General features: G+C 44.5%; 2 protein-coding genes across 2 annotated transcripts in view; one reads left to right on the top strand and one right to left on the bottom strand.

The window, feature by feature from the left end:
* Positions 1-156: 156 nt before the first annotated feature.
* LOC125715528 (vitrin-like) lies at positions 157-16,241 on the top strand. Its single transcript, XM_048987188.1, has 12 exons — positions 157-226; positions 1,397-1,561; positions 3,382-3,411; positions 4,225-4,287; positions 6,729-6,803; positions 7,200-7,265; positions 10,335-10,400; positions 10,903-11,050; positions 11,867-11,970; positions 12,722-12,948; positions 13,437-13,950; positions 15,168-16,241. The coding sequence occupies exons 2-12, from the start codon at positions 1,450-1,452 to the stop codon at positions 15,344-15,346; spliced, it is 1,584 nt and encodes a 527-aa protein (XP_048843145.1). The 5' UTR covers positions 157-226; positions 1,397-1,449; the 3' UTR covers positions 15,347-16,241.
* strn (striatin, calmodulin binding protein) overlaps positions 16,240-21,195 on the bottom strand; it is a 58,609-nt gene continuing 53,653 nt past the window's right edge. Inside the window, 1 exon segment of the mRNA XM_048987187.1 lies at positions 16,240-20,226. Within this exon segment, the coding sequence (XP_048843144.1) occupies positions 20,057-20,226 (170 nt within the window). The 3' untranslated portion in view covers positions 16,240-20,056.

Below are 21,195 nucleotides of genomic sequence, written 5' to 3'. Positions count from 1 at the left end.
ATGTCTTGTTCAGTAACAGATACACGGTATGTTTTTATCACCCATTATATTGTTCATTTTTATTTTAAGGAAAAGCATCTTGTTTTATTGTGTTTCTACTGGAGTTGAAGCAATGATCCGATATCGTATCTGTTGATGTTTTTCATAGAAGGGAAGTCAAAGAAAGGTGTCCTTTATCCGCATACTCTACACTACATTCCGGCACATTTCACAGCAGTCAGAACAGGTGAGTGGTGAGCAAATAAATTGCAACTGTGGTCACTATGATTCTACTGATTCTACTGATTCTTTAATCTGTGAAACATAAATCCCTGCATCTTCCAATAGGGGAGAAATATCCACGATCTTATCATGATTGTTTTTATGCTGGTTTTTAAGACTATTTTGCTAGTTACTGCACGATACAACCAAACAAATTCCCGTTTTAAAAAATGTAGCCCTATAAGGTAACAAAACTTAAAAGAAAAATATACTCCCATGTGGGTCCTTTGAGGCGGCTGAAAAGGTTCGTCATGCTGTCAGCCGAAGTGTGAAGCACATCTTTGTTTGTGGGCTTTTGGAAAATCCAAACAAGTTCCGTACTACCGGTTCTGAATTCGTTTTAGAGACTCCTCCATATCGTCCATGCCGATATGGAACGATTGTTTGAATGTTGATAGGAGGGTGCAAATGGGAGAGGAAGACATTCAAAGTGCTACCCGCTGTTAGTTATTACCAGTTTATTGGTTTGTCGAAACAGATTTGCCTGACAAAACATCTTCAGATGTGTGTATGAGCCATAGAAATGCAAATGGTAGAGTGGGCACTGTAGCACGATGCTAACGATCTCTCTATAAATAGATCACCATATAATATCGTCAAATCGCACACCCTTATCTTCCAAGCAGTTGTCTTGAATAATGGCCTAGATCCTGTCTGTGGGGGCATGAGGCAGGGACACGTTCTGAATAGGATGGAAGTCCTTCACCACAAACACACACGACTGCACACCACACACAGTTTAAAAATGCCAGTTAGACAATATGTCTTTGGACTTTAATTAATCACAAGTCCTTGCCCCATCTTCAGAAGCTCAGTAGATGAAGTGCTCATACTGTCATATGGCTTAAACCAGTGTTTCTAACCCCAGCCCTCAGGATTCCCAGATGGTGCACATTTTTGCTCCTTCCTAGTTTCCTGGGACCTGGGAAGGAGCAAAAACGTGGATTGTATGGGGGTTCCTGAAGACTGGTTTGAGAAATGGAAACTATGATTCTAAGATGGTCAGAGCTGGACAATTTACAGCGTAAACAGAGGAGGGGGATTTGCAGTGTTGTCAGCATGATTTTACTGAAGAATTAGAAGCTAAAGAGGTGAGCATATAGGGTAAAAAGGGGAGTTACTGTCCTTCCTACAGCTCAAGTATCAAAGAACCAATCAAAGGGTCATCAGCTCACCACTGCCCAGCCAATGAAGACATTAGCAGGGCTGAGCAGCACTGCATCAGAATCCAGCATCACTCCAACCTCAACCAGCACTCCAACCTCCCAGCGTCTCATGGCCCACAGAAACAGGGTCGCAGGTAAGCGTAGAACATAAGAACATAAGAGATTTACAAACAAGAGGAGGCCATTCAGCCCATCAAGCTCGTTTGGGGAGAACTTAACTAATAGCTCAGAGTTGTTAAAATCTTATCTAGCTCTGATTTAAAGGAACCCAGGGTTTTAGCTTTCACTACACTAGCAGGAAGACTATCCCATACTCTAACTACACGCTGTGTAAAGAAATGTTTTCTGAAATTGATTTTAAAATGTTCTCCCGCTAATTTCTAGTTACGGCCGCTTGTTCTAGCATTTAAACTAATATTGAAGTAGCCATTTGGCTGAACAGCACCCAGACCTGTTAGAATCTTATATACCTGGATCATATCCCCCCTTAGTCTCTTTTGCTTGAGGCTATTAACAGATAGAAGATCAGTCTTTCTCAACATGCTGTTCTGGGAACAGATCTTCTATTTGCTCAGTGCTTGTGCAGCTCTTAAAGGAGTGATCCTCATCTCTGTGTCTTTCAGCACAGCTGGTCATTTGAACCTAATTTAGGTTTTGCTTTGCAAAAAAAAGGAGGAGGCAGGACACAAAGAAATGTGTCAAAACAACACAAATGTCAACATGAAACAGAGTGAAATCCCGGACATTTCAGACAATTTTAGGTCCAAAAAAAGAGGACAAGTCTGGAAAAAAGAGAACGTATTGTCACCCTAACTAATTAAACTTATTAATCTTAATTAAGTGCAAATTAGCTTAACTTGGTGTGAAGGAGCCTGTGGAATTATTGGGGCATCTTAAGGGCACCTTTGGGAAACACTGATTTAGGGGATTGATAAACTAAAGTAACATGGCTTGAATCTTATTCTTGGTAACACTTAACGCTGTCATCTACAGTATCTCACAAAAGTGAGTACACCCGTTACATTCTTGTAAATATTTTATTATCTTTGCATGGGACAACACTGAAGACAATGTAAAATAGTCAGTGTACAGCTTGTATAACAGTGTAAATTTGCTGTCCCCTCAAAATAGCTAAACACACAGCCATTAATGTCTAAACCACTGGCAACAAAAGTGAGGACACCCCTAAGTGAAAATGTCACAAATGGTGTTTATAAGCATTAAGGATGCTTTATAACTGCATTATGCAGGTATTTATAGTGCACTATAGATGAGAGCTTCACAGAACATTCATAATGCATAATAAACATGGCTATAATGCGTTATGGCTTTTTATAAATATTTAGTTTATATAATGTTTAGAATGTACTATAATGTGTTACAAATGTGCTCTTAGATTCTTTTAGACATGGCATTCATACAAAGTGTTACTATTATATCTAATCCAGTTTGGCATTGCTTCCTTAACACCAGTGTGCTTACAGGCATGACAGAGCATCAGTCACAGACAATAGGCCATTTTACAATGATAAATCTGTGAAGCAGGATGACTTTGTGTCCATCCCTCTCATCTCCGTCACATTAAATTTGCCCAAGCGGCAGCCTCAGGAGCCCCTGCAGCTGCTGGGTACAGCGGATGTGAGCAACTGCTGCATGGAAGTTGAATGGGGAGGTTCACTGGAAAAAACTAAAGGTGGCCACAAGGGAGTGTAATGCTTAAGAAAACAGCTATGGAAGCAAAAGTTTGCTGCGTCTAAACCCAGGATGGCAAAGTCCTGGGTGTACTGCTGTTTAAATCTGAAAAATCTGTCAAAATGTAGCTTTTACCAAACAGATAATGCCCTGTATTCCATTCCCCCAAACTCTTTTTGGCTGGTTATGCTGAATAAGGGCAGTTTTAAAAAGATCTCAGCATAACTAAAAAGCTTCTCTTTTCGCTGAGGTGTGCCTCAAGTGGGAGCACAAAGGACTCATTTGGATCAAGGTAGGTGGAGAACATTTTATTGAAATGAGGAGTTTGCTGGTTCATTGGGCAATGCGTTCCGCCTGTGACTTTGTAGGTTTTAGCCTGTTCTGCCAGTGATTGTGTGGGCATTTCTGTCGGTACTCTGGGTTCCAGTTGCTGTGTCCACATTTCCCCTAATTCAAATATGTGTCTTGTGATGATGCACTAAAATCCCAACTAAGCTTGGGCGGTATTATGATAATACATTATACTGTGATATGTTTGGTATTGCGTGGGACAAATTTAATAGTAATACAATAATATGCCATTTAGTGCTTTCCACAGTGTTCAGAGACTTCCCCACCTACACACATAAATTCTCAGTCTAGCCCAATGAGGGTGAGTCACTTTGTTCAACTTTTATCACTGGACAACCATGACTTTTCACTGGATTTGTTTTAGCCCTTAAAAGAAGATAGTTTAATGATGTCGTTGCTGTCTATTCACGTTTGCATTTCCATTCACTTGCTGTGCTGAGCTGTCCAGCCACATGTTTCCAAGCGAGCACTGCTCCTCCATCATGCTGAGTCCCAGAAGCCTTCCCCCATAACACCTCACAACACCAACTTAGTGCTGCACTTCGATCTGCCACCGTCCAGGAGCGTATACAGGGGTGGGGCCACAGGGACACAAGCCTCAGCTCAAAGCTGATTGGCCATTGGTGTGCCCAACTCCCTGTCACTCATCGTTTCAAAACATTTCATTGGCTAATGATAAGGTTGACCCCTCTCTTATGTCCCACTGGTGCTTTCTTTGTGGTTTTACCCCTGCATTCTCCAATGCATTTCACAGGCGTGCACCAGCCAGACACCAGGGCGGGTTTCTGGAGGCCACTGGGAACACCCCATGTCTCAGGTCAGCCCTCCTCTTCCTCATGGGCTACAGTGGGGCCAGGCCTGCTGAACTGGTTGATCTGCTATACTTCATGAGTGATGTAGCATGTAAGAGACATATGGGAGTTAGGAATGGATATAAACGCAGCAGGATTAACTGGAGGGGTTAGCTTACTGTACAGTCCATTGTGCCGCCTCTTGAGTCATATTTCCTCGGTATTCTCCAGCCTTCACTGCGCTCTCTTATTAGTTAGAAATCCTGAGTAGGTAGATGCTGCACACTGATTTCATGTTTCTGCCCTACAGACCAATCAGAGCCACTGCAGTTTACACAGTCTAGTTCAGGACAGATCTAGATGGGATGTTGAGGGAACATTACCCTCAGATCTCAAGGTCACACCTGGTGTGAAAGAAGACACTCCCCCTAGTGGTACCACCTAGCAAGCTCCCCGTGACATCCATCCATCCATCCATTTTCCAAACCGCTTATCCTATTGGGTCGCGGGGGGTCCGGAGCCTATCCCGGAATCAATGGGCACGAGGCAGGGAACAACCCAGGATGGGGGGCCAGCCCATCGCAGGGCACACTCACACACCATTTACTCACACATGCACACCTATGGGCAATTTAGCGACTCCAATTAGCCTCAGCATGTTTTTGGACTGTGGGGGGAAACCGGAGTACCCGGAGGAAACCCCACGACGACACGGGGAGAACATGCAAACTCCGCACACATGTGACCCAGGCGGAGACTCGAACCCGGGTCCCAGAGGTGTGAGGCGACAGTGCTAACCACTGCACCACCATGCCGCCCCTCCCCGTGACATAACTGGCCTAATTGCATCCATAATCCCAGCCTAAACCTTTCTGTAAGTAACCAGAGAGCATAAAATTATGTCTTATACCTTCATATCATAGATAAAACTAAGACAGGTGCATGTTCAACCATCTGTAAAACTAATGAGAGAACAGTATTTTAAAAAAGGATCATTTAAAAGTTTGCAGATTGGGAGTTATTTTTCGTTACTCACTTTTCCGAAGGAAAATTATTCCAAAAAGGCAATAATAAATAATACTGTAGCAGGATGTGGGAGGGTCACGGTTTTTAATAATGAAGAGCAGGTAGCTCTTTATAGAAAGGAACAGAAGTTCTGTGATTATTAACAGCAAACTGCCATAAATAACCAGCAGCAGCCAGACAGACAATTAACATTTTACACTCACACCCGGTAGGCGTGCATACTACAGTGCGACCTTCAATGCTGGCAGCACCTATTATTTACAACTTTAATGCACAATCACACAGATTTCATCATACTACATTAAATTAACATCTGCATATTGCACATAATCGTAGTGCGGCACAAGATATGCCAGTAACCGGAATATTTCATTATTGCCGTGGAACCACAATACCAGACCTGGCAATTTCAGGTCCAAGAAGTAAAAATCCAGACCAGGATTTTGTTTCAACCAACCAGTTGAGCATAAAGAGTCACAGTCACAGAGGACTCAACTGGTTGGTTGAAACAAACTCCTGGTCTGGATTTTTACTTCCTGGATCTGAAATTACCACCTCTGCACAATACCATTATTATTCACAGTTATTTATATTCTTACTTATTGAGGTTAAGAACTTATGAAGTTAAAGTACTGTTCAGTGTACTGTTCCAGTCAAACATATTGCTTTATTTCCCAAAACTTTACCATTTAAAATTAGTTACGTAATCCTCTTGGCTAGAATTTGTCTGAGGGTAACAGTCGGATCTCCCTGACCACAATGAGTCTCTGTGTCACGCCGTGTGCAGGGCGAGCAGGCAGGGAGCAGGGAATCAGGGTCAGACAGACCGAAATCCAAAACACAGGGTTTATTGCAGGCAGACAAGGGACAACTCGGCGTAGACTTCAATGACAGGACTGGGGATACGTACTCGAACGCGGACTAAAATACACAGGACTCAACATAACATTTGGGGCTTCTGAGGACTGCTTAGGAGGTTTTCTCAGGGCTTTACTCTTTTACCCTTTAAATTAAAATTCTTTTACATCCTTTATTGGGACTACATGTCTAAGCCTAAGGCCGTATGTTTTGGGAAGAACCAGTAGAATGTGAATCGAGCAGTTACATGAAGCAATCACTACAAAATGGTTATATAGGGGCACATAATGATGAAAAAATGGATTTATGTTCAGTTAAAACTGTATTTATGGGGGAGTCAATGGCTGATACCCCTGTGAACAAACAGCCTGACTCTCTCCTACTGTTATGTCGGCTAGAAGCTGTAGTCCAAGTCAAACTTCGAAGCCTGCCGCTGAGTGTGTTTATTTCCCCGGGTTGGCAGCCCAGACGCACCGGGGTTCTGTGTGTGGTGGTGACAGGCCGGAACTTACCCCGCTGACATTGACAGAGGTCCTGCTTTGAGTCCCTGAGGTACTCCTTAATCCTTAATCCCTTCCCACAGCTTTCCCGGGGAGAGAGCGGCCGCCCGCTGCCTACCCACACTCTGACTGGCAGGCCTGGTCTAGACAGCCATCAGGTATCAGAGGTGATGATTTAAAAAATGCGTTACAAATACCGCACGTAAATGAAGTATTCAGAATAAATACAGGCCGTACTGAGTTACTGAAATGAACCGTTCTTTTTTGAAAATAATCAAGAAATTAACTGAATAAAGTAATTAAATCCTAAATTAAACCACTTATTAATTATTTGTGAATTTTGACAGAATATAACAAATCGTCTATTCTGTGACCTCTAAGGCTTCATATTTTGTGTGCTGTTTTCTAAAATAATCACATTTAATTAACAGATAATGATATTAAACTGAGGATGAGCCATTAATAATAATCGAAACAACTTGATCTTGAAAATAGAAAGCGAGACCTGAATGGTGTTTCTGGGGGACTGACAATTGCATTGTCTTGGTATTCAGATGCCATTCATCCCGTTCGTGAGTCTTCGTACACATGGAAAGGAGCCAGGATGCTGGAGAGAGAGGGTGAGCAGGCGTTTTGGGAGCAAGACCCGATCTTGCGGAACAAACTGGCTTTTAATTGCATTTGCAGTAGTTTTATAAATAGTGGGGGGAATGAGATTCCTGTGAGAGGAAGTGCTTTATGTACTGCTCCGTTGCCATTAACCCTGATACAAGGCCTTGTAATGAGATCACTTTTTTGAGGGATGTAAATCAAAGTCTTTGATGCGTTTTATGAGCATTAGACCATTACTAGGTGACAACATTGCCACTACGGTGGCGGCATTAATAAAAATTGCTTGTTTTCTACAGTCCATATCCCCAGACCTATTATATCGGAGCATGAGAGTTGGCTTAATTACTTCGAACAGCAGGGTAAGTGAAATATTGTGTCCCTGGATTGGAGCTGTAGACGTGTATAAAACATTTATCGATTGATATTTACCTTGATATTTACCCTTGAATAGATGTCACATTTTATAATGACATATGGTACGTAATCGCGATTACCTCCAGCCAACCACAGTAGGGACCTCAAGGCAAAAGCAACTTATAGGTCAAGAATGGCAGCTTTGGTCCCCACTAACTTTTCTTACCGAGTTATTTTCTTTACTAACTTTACTGACATTGCTAGAAGTGGTAAATTAGCCAGTGTCGGTGCTCAGAAATACATTCACGGTGGGTGCAGTTCAGAGTATTACCCATAAGGCCGATGGGCGGGCGTCTCGCCCTCAAACGCTGTCGAGCCTCAGTATCACTGCCAGTTTCTCATCATCCGTGAGGTTAGGACTGTGGGAGGGAGCAGCTCTGTCGCCTCCTGCTGCCTATTTGCAGCTCCCAAGTCGGAAGATGACAGCCTCAGATTCCTCCGTGACGCACACATTCTGGAGGTAAGAGGTCTGTCATAACGTCAGAAACCCCCCCAGTCAGGAAGCTCAGAGAGGAAAGACTAATATGGATGATGAGCTAGATGTACTTGGTTGTGCGTCTTAGAGAACAAAGACGCAGTATTTGGAGAATCAGACTGAGTTGTGTCTGGCTATGGCCATGATAACCAGAGAATAGGGGGATGAGGGAACGCTCTCCTCAATATCGACACCCCCCCTACCCCCCCAAAAAAAAAATTAAATATGAACACATTCCTTATCTTTCCTTATGAATCAGCACATTATTGAGGCCAATTCACTGTACATGCAGAGTGAGAAATCAAAACATATACCTAACGAAGACTGTATATACCTAAAAAAAACTATATACCTAACGAATACTGTATATACCTAACGAAGACTGTAGTCCTGTGTCAGACATATTATTTGCGGCGCCATGCATATGCACCATGTATTTATTTATTAGCTATGTTTAGTTGAGACACTGCACCCCAAATAGATAGGCTAATTTTAAATGATGGAGTCTTTATTACTTAAAAATGATTTAACAATGTTTCTTATGTCGCTTATTTTCATGATGTGATTATTGCTCGCGTCCCATTGCAGTGTCATAACATACTTCGCCCTCCTCTGCCACTTGGACAAATTTTGCCCCCCCAATGTCAAACTCTTTCAGACACCACCGATAATAACATTACCTGACATACTTTTAATGCAATAGTGAAATGTTGAAAGAAAGGTTTATAACAAAATTTAATTTTATAAAAGAGGTATACGTACTGCGCCACCCAGCCTTGACCCCCACCCTTTGAGGTTTAATGCAGCAGCATTACCCGCTGCCCTACCATGCTCTTTGTTAGTTTGTGTAATATCAGTTGTAGTAGTAGTTGTAATAATAGTGAAATGTAAATGTTAGTGGTGCAGTGGTTAGCACTGTTGCCTCACACCTCTTGGACCCGGGTTCGAATCTCCGCCTGGGTCACATGTGTGTGGAGTTTGCATGTTCTCCCCATGTCGTCGTGAGGTTTCCTCCGGGTACTCCGGTTTCCCCCCACAGTCCAAAAACATGCTGAGGCTAATTGGACTTGCTAAATTGCCCATAGGAATGCATGTGAGAGTGCATGGTGTGTGAGTGTGCCCTGCGATGGGCTGGCCCCCCATCCTGGGTTGTTCCCAGCCTCGTGCCCATTGCTTCCGGGATAGGCTCCGGACCTCCCGTGACCCAGTAGGATAAGCGGTTTGGAAAATGGATGGATGGATGGATTAAGAAAATGATTGGATGTTTGTGAAGTGTTAATTTATCTAAAACAATTTTTGTTGCCTCCTTTGAGGACGGCATCATGGTGCAGTGGTTAGCACTGGGCTCGAGTGTCTGCCAGGGTCCCATGTGTGTGGAGTTTGCATGTTCTCATTGTGGGGTTTCCTTTGGGTACCGTGGTTTACCCCCCACAGTCCAAAAACATGGTGAGACTAATTGGAGTTACCAAATTGCTGGTAGGTGTGTGAGTGAATGGTGTGTGAGTGAATGGTGTGTGACTGTGCCCTGCAATGGGTTGGCGCTCCATCCTGGGTTGTTCCCTGCCCCCGTGACCCTGAATAGGATGAACGGTTTTGGAACCTGCATAACATTTATTTCAGTTGAGTTACTATGACAGCACCTTTTGGATTAGTACATCCTTTTGACAGCTTATACCTGCCTTCTTTATGGTTTTTACAGTACAAGCATAGACCTTCAGCAAAAAAAAAAAAAGATTGGTTAAAGTTGGTATGTGACACAGAATTTCAAAAATATGATACAAATGTTAATTGGCAGATTCCCACCCAGACATAATTATAGTGTTCCACCTCTAACCCCCATAAAATCACTCAGGCACTCACTGTGGAAGGGAAAATGACATCCTGAGAGGAATCTGAACGTGTGAGTTTGCACGCTTTATGTTCACACGTGTTGATGCACAAGCAGCTCTTGGGCAAGCAGAGGCCTCAGCACTGAGAAATATGCAGCAATCATGCCTTGTAACGTGTAATTTGTCACTTTTTTTGCACCCAAACCAAGTTTCTCCGTTGCTATTTTATGTTTAGTTGACACAGCATGGTAACTATGCACGGCTGCGTCGACTGAGCATGACGCCTTGGCGACACTGATGTAGCACAAGGTGTTATTTACGTCTGTTTTCTTTTTTGACTCCTTTCATGTCTTCCCCAGGCTTCACAGAACAACAGCAAGCTCTGCTCCCCAAAGATCCAGAGCCCGGTCCTTCAGGAGACCCAAGTACGTCTTACGGTTATTTTTGAAAGCTGGTTTACCAACGTCCCTTGAGCGACACTAATTAGAACCATGTGCTACTCTGTCTGTGTCTGTCTGTGTCTCAGTACCATCCCCTCTGCCATCCGAATCGTGTTTACAGAAAAGATGACGAAAGCTTGTGGAAGTCTCTTTAAACACCCTTATTATAAACACAGGATGTTGCTGATATGGTAAATCTGTCTTGTAACTGAATACCTACAGTACATAGGGTATTGTTCAGTTCCTCTTTGTCTAAGCTTTAGAACAACTACGGTGTGTGATGTAAGTGATTTTGAATGTGGCGTGATTGTCGGTGCTGGACTCAAGGATTCCACCAGTCATAAACAGCCACCTTTCTGAGATTTTTACAAACTATAGTGTCCAGAGTTCACAGATCAGAGTATAATACAGTGTCAACCTAACAGAGTTGCTACTGAGCGTATACAGTATGTACAGTCTGACCCGGGGTTGGGTTCTGGCCTTGCAGACTGCAAAGTGGACATCGCCTTTCTGATGGATGGCAGCTGGAGCATTGGGAGACGTCGCTTTCGGATACAGAAGGACTTCCTGGCCAAAGTAGCAGAGACCATCGATGTTGGGGCCTCTGGACCCTTGATGGGTATCATCCAGTATGGGTAACTGTGACAATTCCTTTTATGTTCAAATACATATTTAAATGATGAACGTGACTAATAACTCTACATGTGATATATAAACAGCCTGTGTGACAAGGCAACTACTACACCCTGTGCAGTGCTGGTAGATTGCAAGAAGTTGCAACATACAGTATCTATCGAGGCAGTAAAAGTCAAGGTGTGAGAATCCCATGCTTTGTCGGTGCTTCGACCAGCCCCTGACATGCGGCACCATGCAAACAGGGAAGCGAAGAGGAGATAAGACTGACATGTCCCAGATTAGCAACGCCCAAGCGGTGCAGAGGACCAGCTCTCGCACGGATAGAAAGAGTTGTAGCTCCTTCCCTTCGGCTTGCACAAAGAGCCGGCGCTGATTTACGGAAAGCCTTGGCAACATGTCTAATCCTGTCGGTGATGGGTGACCCCATAACCTTGTGAAAAATAGCTCCTCTTCAAGGAGAAAGTATAGATATTTCCTTAATACTCCTCCTCAAGCATCAGGTCACGCTTGTTGGCCTATTTGAGTAATAGACATCACTGGTGACTAAGTATCGATTGATAAAAACGAGGCTGAAATGCACGTTCGTTCAAGACATTAAAATTAATGTTTGTCTGCATCCTTCACTTACTCCCAGTAACTTTTAGAATTCAGGTCACTGTGGTCTTACAGACTTGCATGTGGTCAGCAGGAGTCGGCCTAGTTTGTGAGGTTGGCTGGACGTAAGTGAGTCTGCAGCAGCTGAGCAAGTCAGCCACTGGAAATGCACCACATACTTTTTCTTTCTTCTTTTTTTTTGGGGGGGGGGGGGGGGGCAGAGATAACCCTGAGATCGAGTTTGACCTGATGGCGTACACCAGCTCGAGAGATCTGTCTGCCGCCATCGAGAACATCAGCCAGATGGGTGGAGCGTCCAATGTTGGTTAGTGGAGGACGCTGTCCACCGCCGCTGACACTTCCTGGGCCAGTCGCCGTTTTTCAATGAGGGGTTCTCAGGAGAGATAAGTTGTTACAGATTAAAAGCTTAACATTTTGACTTTAAAAGCACCCTGTGTGATGCTGAGGAAGAATCTGGAAAAAGCAGGTAGCGCTCATGCCATCATTTATCCAGCTTTATCTCTTGAGATACTCCCCGTCCATATCTCCTTGCATGATCTTAGCTGACCTTCCTCAGACCAACCTCATGCCTTTTTGTCTTCCTACCTCTCCCCCCCCCAGTTTTGTGGAACCTGTACCCCAATAAAATCCCAAATTCGTCTGCCCATCCCAGTGTCACATGGCTCTAATCCCAATCACAAACTCAGGAAGTCTTACAAATTCCTACAGGCTTTCTTTTTTTTTTTTTTTTTTGAGTAGTCAGGTTGTAATGAGAGCCACAAAGCTCTTAAGCCTCCTGTGTTACCTTGGCAACTGGTTGGTCCAGTGAACAGATCCATTTGTCTAAGTGCTATAGATCAAAGATTCAGTTAATCAGCTAAATGGTATGAAATCCAGACTGAAGTTTGTCGCTCTGTAGTGGCTGGATTGGCACTTTGATGTTACGGGTGCTGAATTAATCTTGCATTTCTTGCTGCTCAGTCTTATTTCATCTCTCTAAGTTCTGTTCTTCATGACTCTATTTGTCCCTTTCGACTGTTGAATAAGATGCGCGGCCTCCTCCATGTGGTCCTCAGGAAAGGCTCTTTCCTACCTCAACGGCCACTTCTTCACGGACGCTGGCGGAAACCGGGGCAGGGCGCCCAACGTGGCTGTGGTCCTACTTGACGGGTGGCCCACAGATAAGCTGGAGGAGGCGTCCCGGCTAGCCAGAGAGTCTGGCATCAACGTCTTTTTTGTCACCATCGAGGGTCCCGCTGAAGACGAAAAAGAAAATGTTCTGGAGGCCAACTTTATGGACGAGGTAGAACGTCCATGCATCTATCTTGCATAACAGTTATCCAGTACAGGGTCAAGATCATCATGGAGGCATCAGGCACAAAGCAATACCTAACATAGGAGTCATGATTTTAAAGACGCTGATTCAATTAACCACATGACAGTGGGAGGAATCCAGAGGTCAAGGAGAAGCATCCAAGTATCCATCGTCTGTCCATTAGCATAGGACATAAGGCACCGGAGCACCCTGGATGTCAGTCCATAGCCTAGCATATACCTACAATCATTCATTACAGGCAATATAGAGAGATCAGTTATCCAAACTAAGCACATTAAACAAACAGTATGAGCATAATCTTTTGCCCATTGTTATCCAAAATGTACTGTTAAATTTTGCCAAACATCTCTTCCTCAGTTGTTTCCATAAAGTGTATTCTATGTTTAGTAACAGACATGATGAAGAATCATTGTATTTTGAACCGGTGAATCTGACTGCCCATTTTTCTTCTTCAGGCGGTTTGCCGCACGAATGGCTTTTTCTCCATGCCCATATTCAGTTGGTTTGATCTAGGGGCCGCGGTCCAGCCACTAGCCAGGCGGCTGTGTGACACGGACCAGTTGGTTTGCAGCAAGACGTGCCTGAACTCCAACGACATCGCCTTCATCATCGACGGCTCCAGCAGTGTGGGCACGGGCAACTTCCGCACCGTGCTGCAGTTCGTGGCCAATGTGACGCGCGAGTTCGAGATCTCGGACACGGACACGCGTGTGGGCGCCGTACAGTACACCTACGAGCAGCGACTGGAGTTCAGCTTCAGGCAGCACAGCACCAAGCCCGAGCTTCTGGCTGCTATCCAGGGCATCAGCTACTGGAGCGGTGGCACCAGCACAGGAGCCGCCATTGCTTACGCTGCCGAACGGCTCTTCAGCCAGTCCAAGCCCAGCAAGCGAAAGATCATGATCGTCATCACCGACGGGCGCTCCTACGATGATGTCAGGGCTCCGGCCTTGGCCATCCAACGGCAAGGTGAGGCTGGGCCTGGTCAGGCATTTCATGGGGCATCATGTCGTCAAGATAAACATGGTACAGCTTCTATATCTCTACCCTCCCTGGGTAATGTTTAAACCCCTAACTCTAAAAGTCACGTTAACCCTCTGGAGTCGACGACATCATTGGCGATGCTGCGTATCTTTCTCATGTATTTCAATTCATAACTCGCTGAAATGGTATTGTAGAAACAAGGAAAAAACTGACTAAATTCGTAATGTCTTCTTTTCAAAACGGCAATTATTGGAACTATTAAAGTTTTTAAAATTTGGTTAAATCGGCTAAAAAGTAAAACGTCACCTTCCTTTGTTTTACCTTCATCGGGGGCGTGTAGTGCCGCCCTCACCTGGAGATCGGTATTCACATTCTCGCATGGTAATTAGATGAACAACGCAACGGTGAAACGCGATCCAGATACATCCCCATCAGCACCATAAAAGGGGGGGGGGGGTTCAATGGAGGGAGGCCAGACATAGTGACATGAGTTTGGTTTTTCTTATTTATTTATCCAACTGGATGTTGCAACTACACCATTTAGTCATCTTCATGTAGGCAAGACTTTGGTGATCAGATATCTGGGATCAAAACAAACTGCCACCATTGCTTACTATGTACTTTTATAATATTTATGCAAGTGTTCCAAACTGCATTTTGCAATGTCTATACTTTGATGTCATGTACAATCTTAACATAAAATTTGACATATTTACAAAGTACATTAAAATTAAGATGAGATTAATGCCAAAACAAAAAGTTTATGATACTGAATGAAATGTGTGACCATGCCCCAGTCAGTGATAGTGTGTTCCCTACCCCTAGACCCCAGAGGATTCAGATCAGTTAAAATCCTAGATCAGTATTTCTCAACCTAGTCCTCAGGGACTCCAGACAGTCTACATTCTTGCTCCCTCCCGGCTCCTCTGAACGAAACAATCAAGAACAAACCAAACAATCAAAAACACTAAATACCTGGTATAGGTGAGCTGGGAACTGGGAGGAAGCAAAAATGAGGACTGTCTGGGGGGCCCAGGGGACTGGATTGAGAAACACTGTCTTTGATGCTAATATTCATCAAGGTCCTGGATTTCATGAGCACCATAGTGTTAAAGAAGCCTTACATGCCATGAAGCAGCAGGAAATATCATGCTGTTGGACCCTTGAGTCCCCTAACTCCTTATGTCATCATGTGTGCCCAGGTGTGATCGCCTACTCCATTGGCATTGCTTGGGCAGTTCAAGAGGAACTGGAGTACATTGCGTCAGAGCCTGACATGGAGCATTCCTTCTTTGTAGATGATTTTGACAACCTCCACAAATTGGTGACAAAGATCATTTCTAATATATGCCAGGAGTTCAACCAACAGCCAAGAAACTGAGAGGGGCACAGGGGTTGGATGTTTGGGATAACCTCTGGTCAACAGCCTTGATGGATGGCGCCAGTCTGTCGTCACTGGAGGTCAATCTACTTGAATGATCTTTGCTAAGATACCAGTAGCCCCCTTGTACTCGATCAGCAAATTCATCCCGTTTCAGCAGCTAAATGTTAATGCTATATGAAGAATTTGTACTGGAAAATATCATTATCCCCTAGATGTATGTTTTATGACCCAGCTGATAAGGGTGATATTGAAAAGTAATGAAAAATATCCTGGGTAATTGGCACAAAATTTTTATATACAAGTATATTGTGTTTCCTGCAGGAGGTGAGAGATCATTTTGCTTTGACATCACAAATGGTGTCATTTCAGACCCACCTCATAACAAGCTTGTCACTAAGGGTCTGCGTGACAGACGCTCAATCCTTAGCAAATATTCATGACTGTGGACCCCCCCCCACATTTTCTTGTATGTTATTGATGCAACTGCCACAGTTGCACGTTATTTTCCAGACATGCTTATTTGTAGGTCATGTATGTTAATGCATTGTTTTTAAGCCTCGGTACCTGTGATCAGAAGGTTGCTGGTTCTAGCCCCGCTTCAGCCCAACTGCTTGCTCCTTGAGCAAGCCCCTTAACCCATCTGGGTGCTGCCCCCTAACGGCTAGATTACTCTCACCTACAGAGAGCAAGCTGGGGGAGGCAAAAAGAGAAAATCCCCATGGGGATCAAAGTATGTGATGATGATGATGATGAGTTTCCTGTGATGTAAGGTATAAAATGATGTGTGGTACGAAAGTATAGAAGATAGTTGAAAAGTGATCTGATGATAATTTAGAATTACTGGGTGTACTGAACTGATAAAATTCCATAATAAAGAGCTGACACCAGGATGAAATACAACATTCTTTTATTACTGTTATTGATAAATCTGTCACTCCCCCATTTGGGAAAAGGAGAATACAACATGGAAAAAAGAATAAACTATAATAAGGTCTGTACAGGAAAATTAGCATATTTATCAAATACACATCTTTAAGAATTCTCTATACAACTGTACTTTGAAACAGCAATGGTGCTACTGTACAGGCTGACTTGGTGCATCCCAGAACCCACTGCGGTTTCCTCTATGCAGGGCTAATTATCTGTACATCTGTTTGGCCCTATCGCGCTGTGTGATCCCAGCCCAAATCAAACCCCTCCCACCCCACAGGCCCACCCCAGAACCTTTCTGCAGTTCTGGGCAGTAGAATCGTTAAACGGTATCAATGGACTAGCTTTGTGCAGGGATAGAGGAGAGTGGGGGCCTTCTGGCATTTATTTATGCTGGGGGTCTCCTGTCTCCCCTGCACCATCTGACAGGGTTTGGAGTGTTCAGGAGAGAACGGGAATGGCGAGCAACAGCAGAGCCCCCCGGCCTGCATGGCAGATACGTCACCGCGATGGGTCGCCACGGGGCCTCGGCATGGAGATGCAGCCTCGAGCTCTGAGCCCGAGCACAGCCTATGACAGCCGGATGCCTCAGGCTACAGCAGGAGCTCGCAGGAATAGCTCCGAGGTGGGATGCGAGCATCTACAAGTATGGCTAATTAAAATCTACGAGTCAGGCTTACTTACGGTCGTCGTCTCTCGATTCAGAGGGACATTGCTCTGACGTGCCCTGGATGACAAGAGGTGCTCAGAAGAGCATGCGGACGGCCGTCTACTCAAAGCCTGATGTGGGTTGGGGGCAGGCAGGTATGCAGTGCGATCCTGCGGACATGTGACCGGCAGAGGGGCGGGCGGGGAATGCTTTAGCTCTGTTAGCATTAGCCACTGAGCCAGGTGGTGACGGACTTGTGTTTACGTCTTCGAAAGAAAGAAAACCTCACTCACATTAATACTCCACGTCACCCCAAGTTATTCTATGTTAGTTGACATTTCTGAAGACTAAAAATGAGCATGAGGCTATTCAGCCATCTTGGGACAGCTAGGTGTCCGACAGCTGGCCATGTTCAGATCGTTCACACAGGTTAATGCTAAGCGACACTGTGCATGCATCTTAATGCCGTACTAGGGACATCAGGCGGGGCCTCAGTGCTGTCATTCAGTCCTTTTCTGTCTCCGATCAGCAGGGGGAGCTCTGCCCTCCCCTGAGCTGACAGCATGGTATTGAACAAGACGACATGATTACCACGAGAAGCACACCAAACTGATTCCATTTCACGTCACTTTATGCATTTCCATATATATTGTATATTTATAAATAGATCTTTAATACTTTAAAACTAAATATTTTTTTCAGATTTTAATCTTTACAGTTCTAAAATTAATAACTGATGCACCAAAACACCGTGGAAAATATTTTTTCTGTACTATGCAAACAGATACATATACCCAATGATTTCCCCACTATCCCTGGCGATAGGAACATCTCGATTAGAAACCACAACATTTGGTAAACAGCGAAATCCCTGTCGATCGTGGTGAGCTGCAAACTGTACAGACCAAAATGACCCGGAATGAAAGATCTTTTGTTTTAGTTTGTGTCACTATGTCTTTTGTCTTTTCTGGAGGCATATTAATCATTGGAAGAACGACAAACTCAACCATACACACCAATACAATCAATGACTACACAACAATCATCCGAAAGATTCACTTTGTTTTCAAGTAATTGTAGAGGAAAAAAAAAAAACAAAAAAAATCTTTAAAATAAACCAGTTTTTATCTAATCACACATCTCTCCCTCCTACACCGCTCAGACATCAAACAGACAAACGTTACTTGTGCCCAGTTCTTATATACACATTGTCACATTATGACAATGACACCTTAGCATAGGAGCAGGAATCTGCGCAAAGTATGTTCAGTACAGGTTTCGTTTGGCATTCGAACTCCCAGTGGAGTTTGAGGGTCAGAATCACAGCCCCATGCCAGAGACACCCTTAGTTACCTGACAAACACGGCCCCTCGTTCACACGTTACCGCACATTTAACCTGCTGCGTCTAAAGTTTTGGTTGAAATTAGTACAGAGATGATAAAATAAATATACAACGAAAAAAAAAAAAACAACTAAAGGTAAACAAAAGAGCGTTTCACTGCATGCTATTTTAAATGCAGTTTGTCAGAGAGCAGGGGAAAAGGGCGTTTCCTGGCTCAAACGATCAGGAAATCACATTCAAATGATTCTGACAGAAGCCCCCACCCCGTAACGGATCCAGCCTGTATAAAAAAACGAAGGGGTACGTGTCTCACTTGATTTCATGTAATTAGTTTTCTTAATATATCACGACACTGGCAAAACAACCCTAAGATTTTGGTCTACACACTTCATCGACCTTAAATGTATTTATAATCAAAACATCAAAGAGAGACAGGCTGCGGAGAAGGTAGTGATTGGTGTACCACCACGTCCAGGAAACGCCCAACGCAGGATGCATTTCACTGATTTCACGTGATAAAACGTCAGCTATATTGCTCTGTAATGTTATTTTTCTCACTTGAACAGCAGATACAGAAAAAAAGGCTCTTAAAGAACAACAGGAATATTTCGTGTATATCCAAAAATATCTAATCTAATACAAGGATTCTTGAAGCTGGGAGAGTCCTTCAAAGTAGAATGAGTAAACCATGTATACTTTCTGTACTTCTTAAATAAAAGTCTCTTAAATTTTCTTTGAGTTAGAAAAATAAAAGCGGAATTTACAAGGATCTGTGGTTGAGTAGGCCTACATAACAATAAGGTGTGTATGTAGACTACCTTGATCTGACCTCACTTCAAGTCTGAACAGAGTTACAGTGGGAATCTGTTCAAGGCCTTTTCCAAACATGACAGTACTGTGAACCAGGTCCAGTCTTGGTACTACAGACATAGCAGGACATTCTGGGTGCTCTAAACCCATGATCACCTGCCCTTCTCTACTCTCCCAACAAAGCAAAAAGCCACATTACGATTATGATGGAATATACATCTTTTTGTTTATTACAGTTATTTAAATTGTACATCCTGTACTAAGTTAAAAACTGACACTGGCGTAAGTCACCCTCTCCCTGCTGAAGAAGAAAACCAAGTAGAAGAACATTTTCAAGACTTCTCTTTGAAGCAAAGGCACCTGTTCTATAGACGTTGAGGATTAAATGCACGGCGGATTGGGGGGGGGGGGGGGGATGGGAGGAGCTTCTACGGTGGCCAATCGGCATACTCCTCCTGGGTCGCCAGCCTCGACGCCATGCTCTCTTTAAGAGGAGGGCTGCTCAGCTCCGTGGTGAGATTCTCCAATGGTGAGGTGACATGCCCGAGCTTCCGGAAATGTCCACCTTGTCACCTCGCCTGTGGGAACCACAGAAAGAACAGAGGTGCCCCGGCCCGCCCCGCCAGCGATGGTGGCCGTTGGCCTCCTGGCTGAACAGATACGGGGCCCGCCGCACCCAAGGCCTGCCTGGATGCCTGGCGGGAAGGGAGGGGGTGGGGGGTTGGAGAGCCACACTGGAACATCCTTCCCACTTTATGGCTCCCCACTGTTATCATGCTCTGACGCAGGAGCTAACTGGCAGACCCCCCTCTCGCCCCGACCGCTAACCCCACTGGTGCTATCGGATGGGGCAAGGGTGGAGGAGAACCCACAGGTAGGGATTACAACGGGGGCAGGGGGGGTGACCCCAACTAAAGCATGCCTCATTGCTGCCCCCATGAGTCCGCGGGGCGGTAGGGCGGGTGGTTCGACGTGTCATACGAAGACTTTGGCCAGGGCGTCGGCTCCGGCGCTGGCAATGTAGCACTTGGTCGGGTGGAACGCCACGTCGTGGATCGACTCGTCGAACTTCTTGCGGTGGGCAGTGAACTCCTGGATGCACGTCTTGCTCTCCAGGTTCCACAGGCGGATGGAGCAGTCATGGCCTAGTGAGGGACACGAGCAAGACATCACACACATTATACACATACAACACATTAGTATTACTGTATACACCAATGAGCCAAAACATTATGACCAGACCCATGTGACGGGAGTAACGTTAATCTTGAAAAAACAGTGCATATCAAGGCCTAAGATACATTTGACGGTTAGCAAACATTTATCAGTTATAGTCAATGTCCTGAATGCAGACTCTGACAAGGACAAAATCATTATTGCCAGACGAGTGAGCATCTCTGTAACAGTCGGCTGTTGTGAGTACCTACAGAGTGGCCCAATGATGTGAGATGGGAATGAAGGATATCCCCTTTGGTACAAACCAACAGAAGGGCTACTGCGGAACAAATGGGAATGAAGGATATCCCCTTTGGTACAAACCAACAGAAGGGCTACTGCGGCACAAATGGGAATGAAGGATATCCCCTTTGGTACAAACCCACAGAAGGGCTACTGCGGCACAAATGGGAATGAAGGATATCCCATGTGGTACAAACCAACAGAAGGGCTACTGCGGCACAAATGGGAATGAAGGATATCCCATGTGGTACAAACCAACAGAAGGGCTACTGCGGCACAAATGGGAATGAAGGATATCCCATGCGGTACAAACCCACAGAAGGGCTACTGCGGCACAAATGGGAATGAAGGATATCCCATGTGGTACAAACCAACAGAAGGGCTACTGCGGCACAAATGGGAATGAAGGATATGCCATGTGGTACAAACCAACAGAAGGGCTACTGCGGAACAAATGGGAATGAAGGATATCCCATGTGGTACAAACCCACAGAAGGGCTACTGCGGAACAAATGGGAATGAAGGATATCCCATGTGGTACAAACCAACAGAAGGGCTACTGCGGCACTAATGGGAATGAAGGATATCCCATGTGGTACGAACCAACAGAAGGGCTACTGCGGCACAAATGGGAATGAAGGATATCCCATGTGGTA

This window comes from Brienomyrus brachyistius, chromosome 20 (genome assembly GCF_023856365.1).
Source record: "Brienomyrus brachyistius isolate T26 chromosome 20, BBRACH_0.4, whole genome shotgun sequence".
NCBI classification, from domain to species: domain Eukaryota; kingdom Metazoa; phylum Chordata; class Actinopteri; order Osteoglossiformes; family Mormyridae; genus Brienomyrus; species Brienomyrus brachyistius.
This window is presented reverse-complemented; position numbering and strand designations above follow the sequence as displayed.

Coding starts and splice junctions, on each gene's coding strand:
- LOC125715528 (XM_048987188.1), top strand. CDS start 1,450: ATGAAGACATTAGCAGGGCTGAGCAGCACTGCATCAGAATCCAGCATC. Junction 1,562..3,381: donor CCACAGAAACAGGGTCGCAG/GTAAGCGTAGAA, acceptor GTGTGCCTCAAG/TGGGAGCACAAAGGACTCAT. Junction 6,804..7,199: donor CTGGTCTAGACAGCCATCAG/GTATCAGAGGTG, acceptor CTTGGTATTCAG/ATGCCATTCATCCCGTTCGT.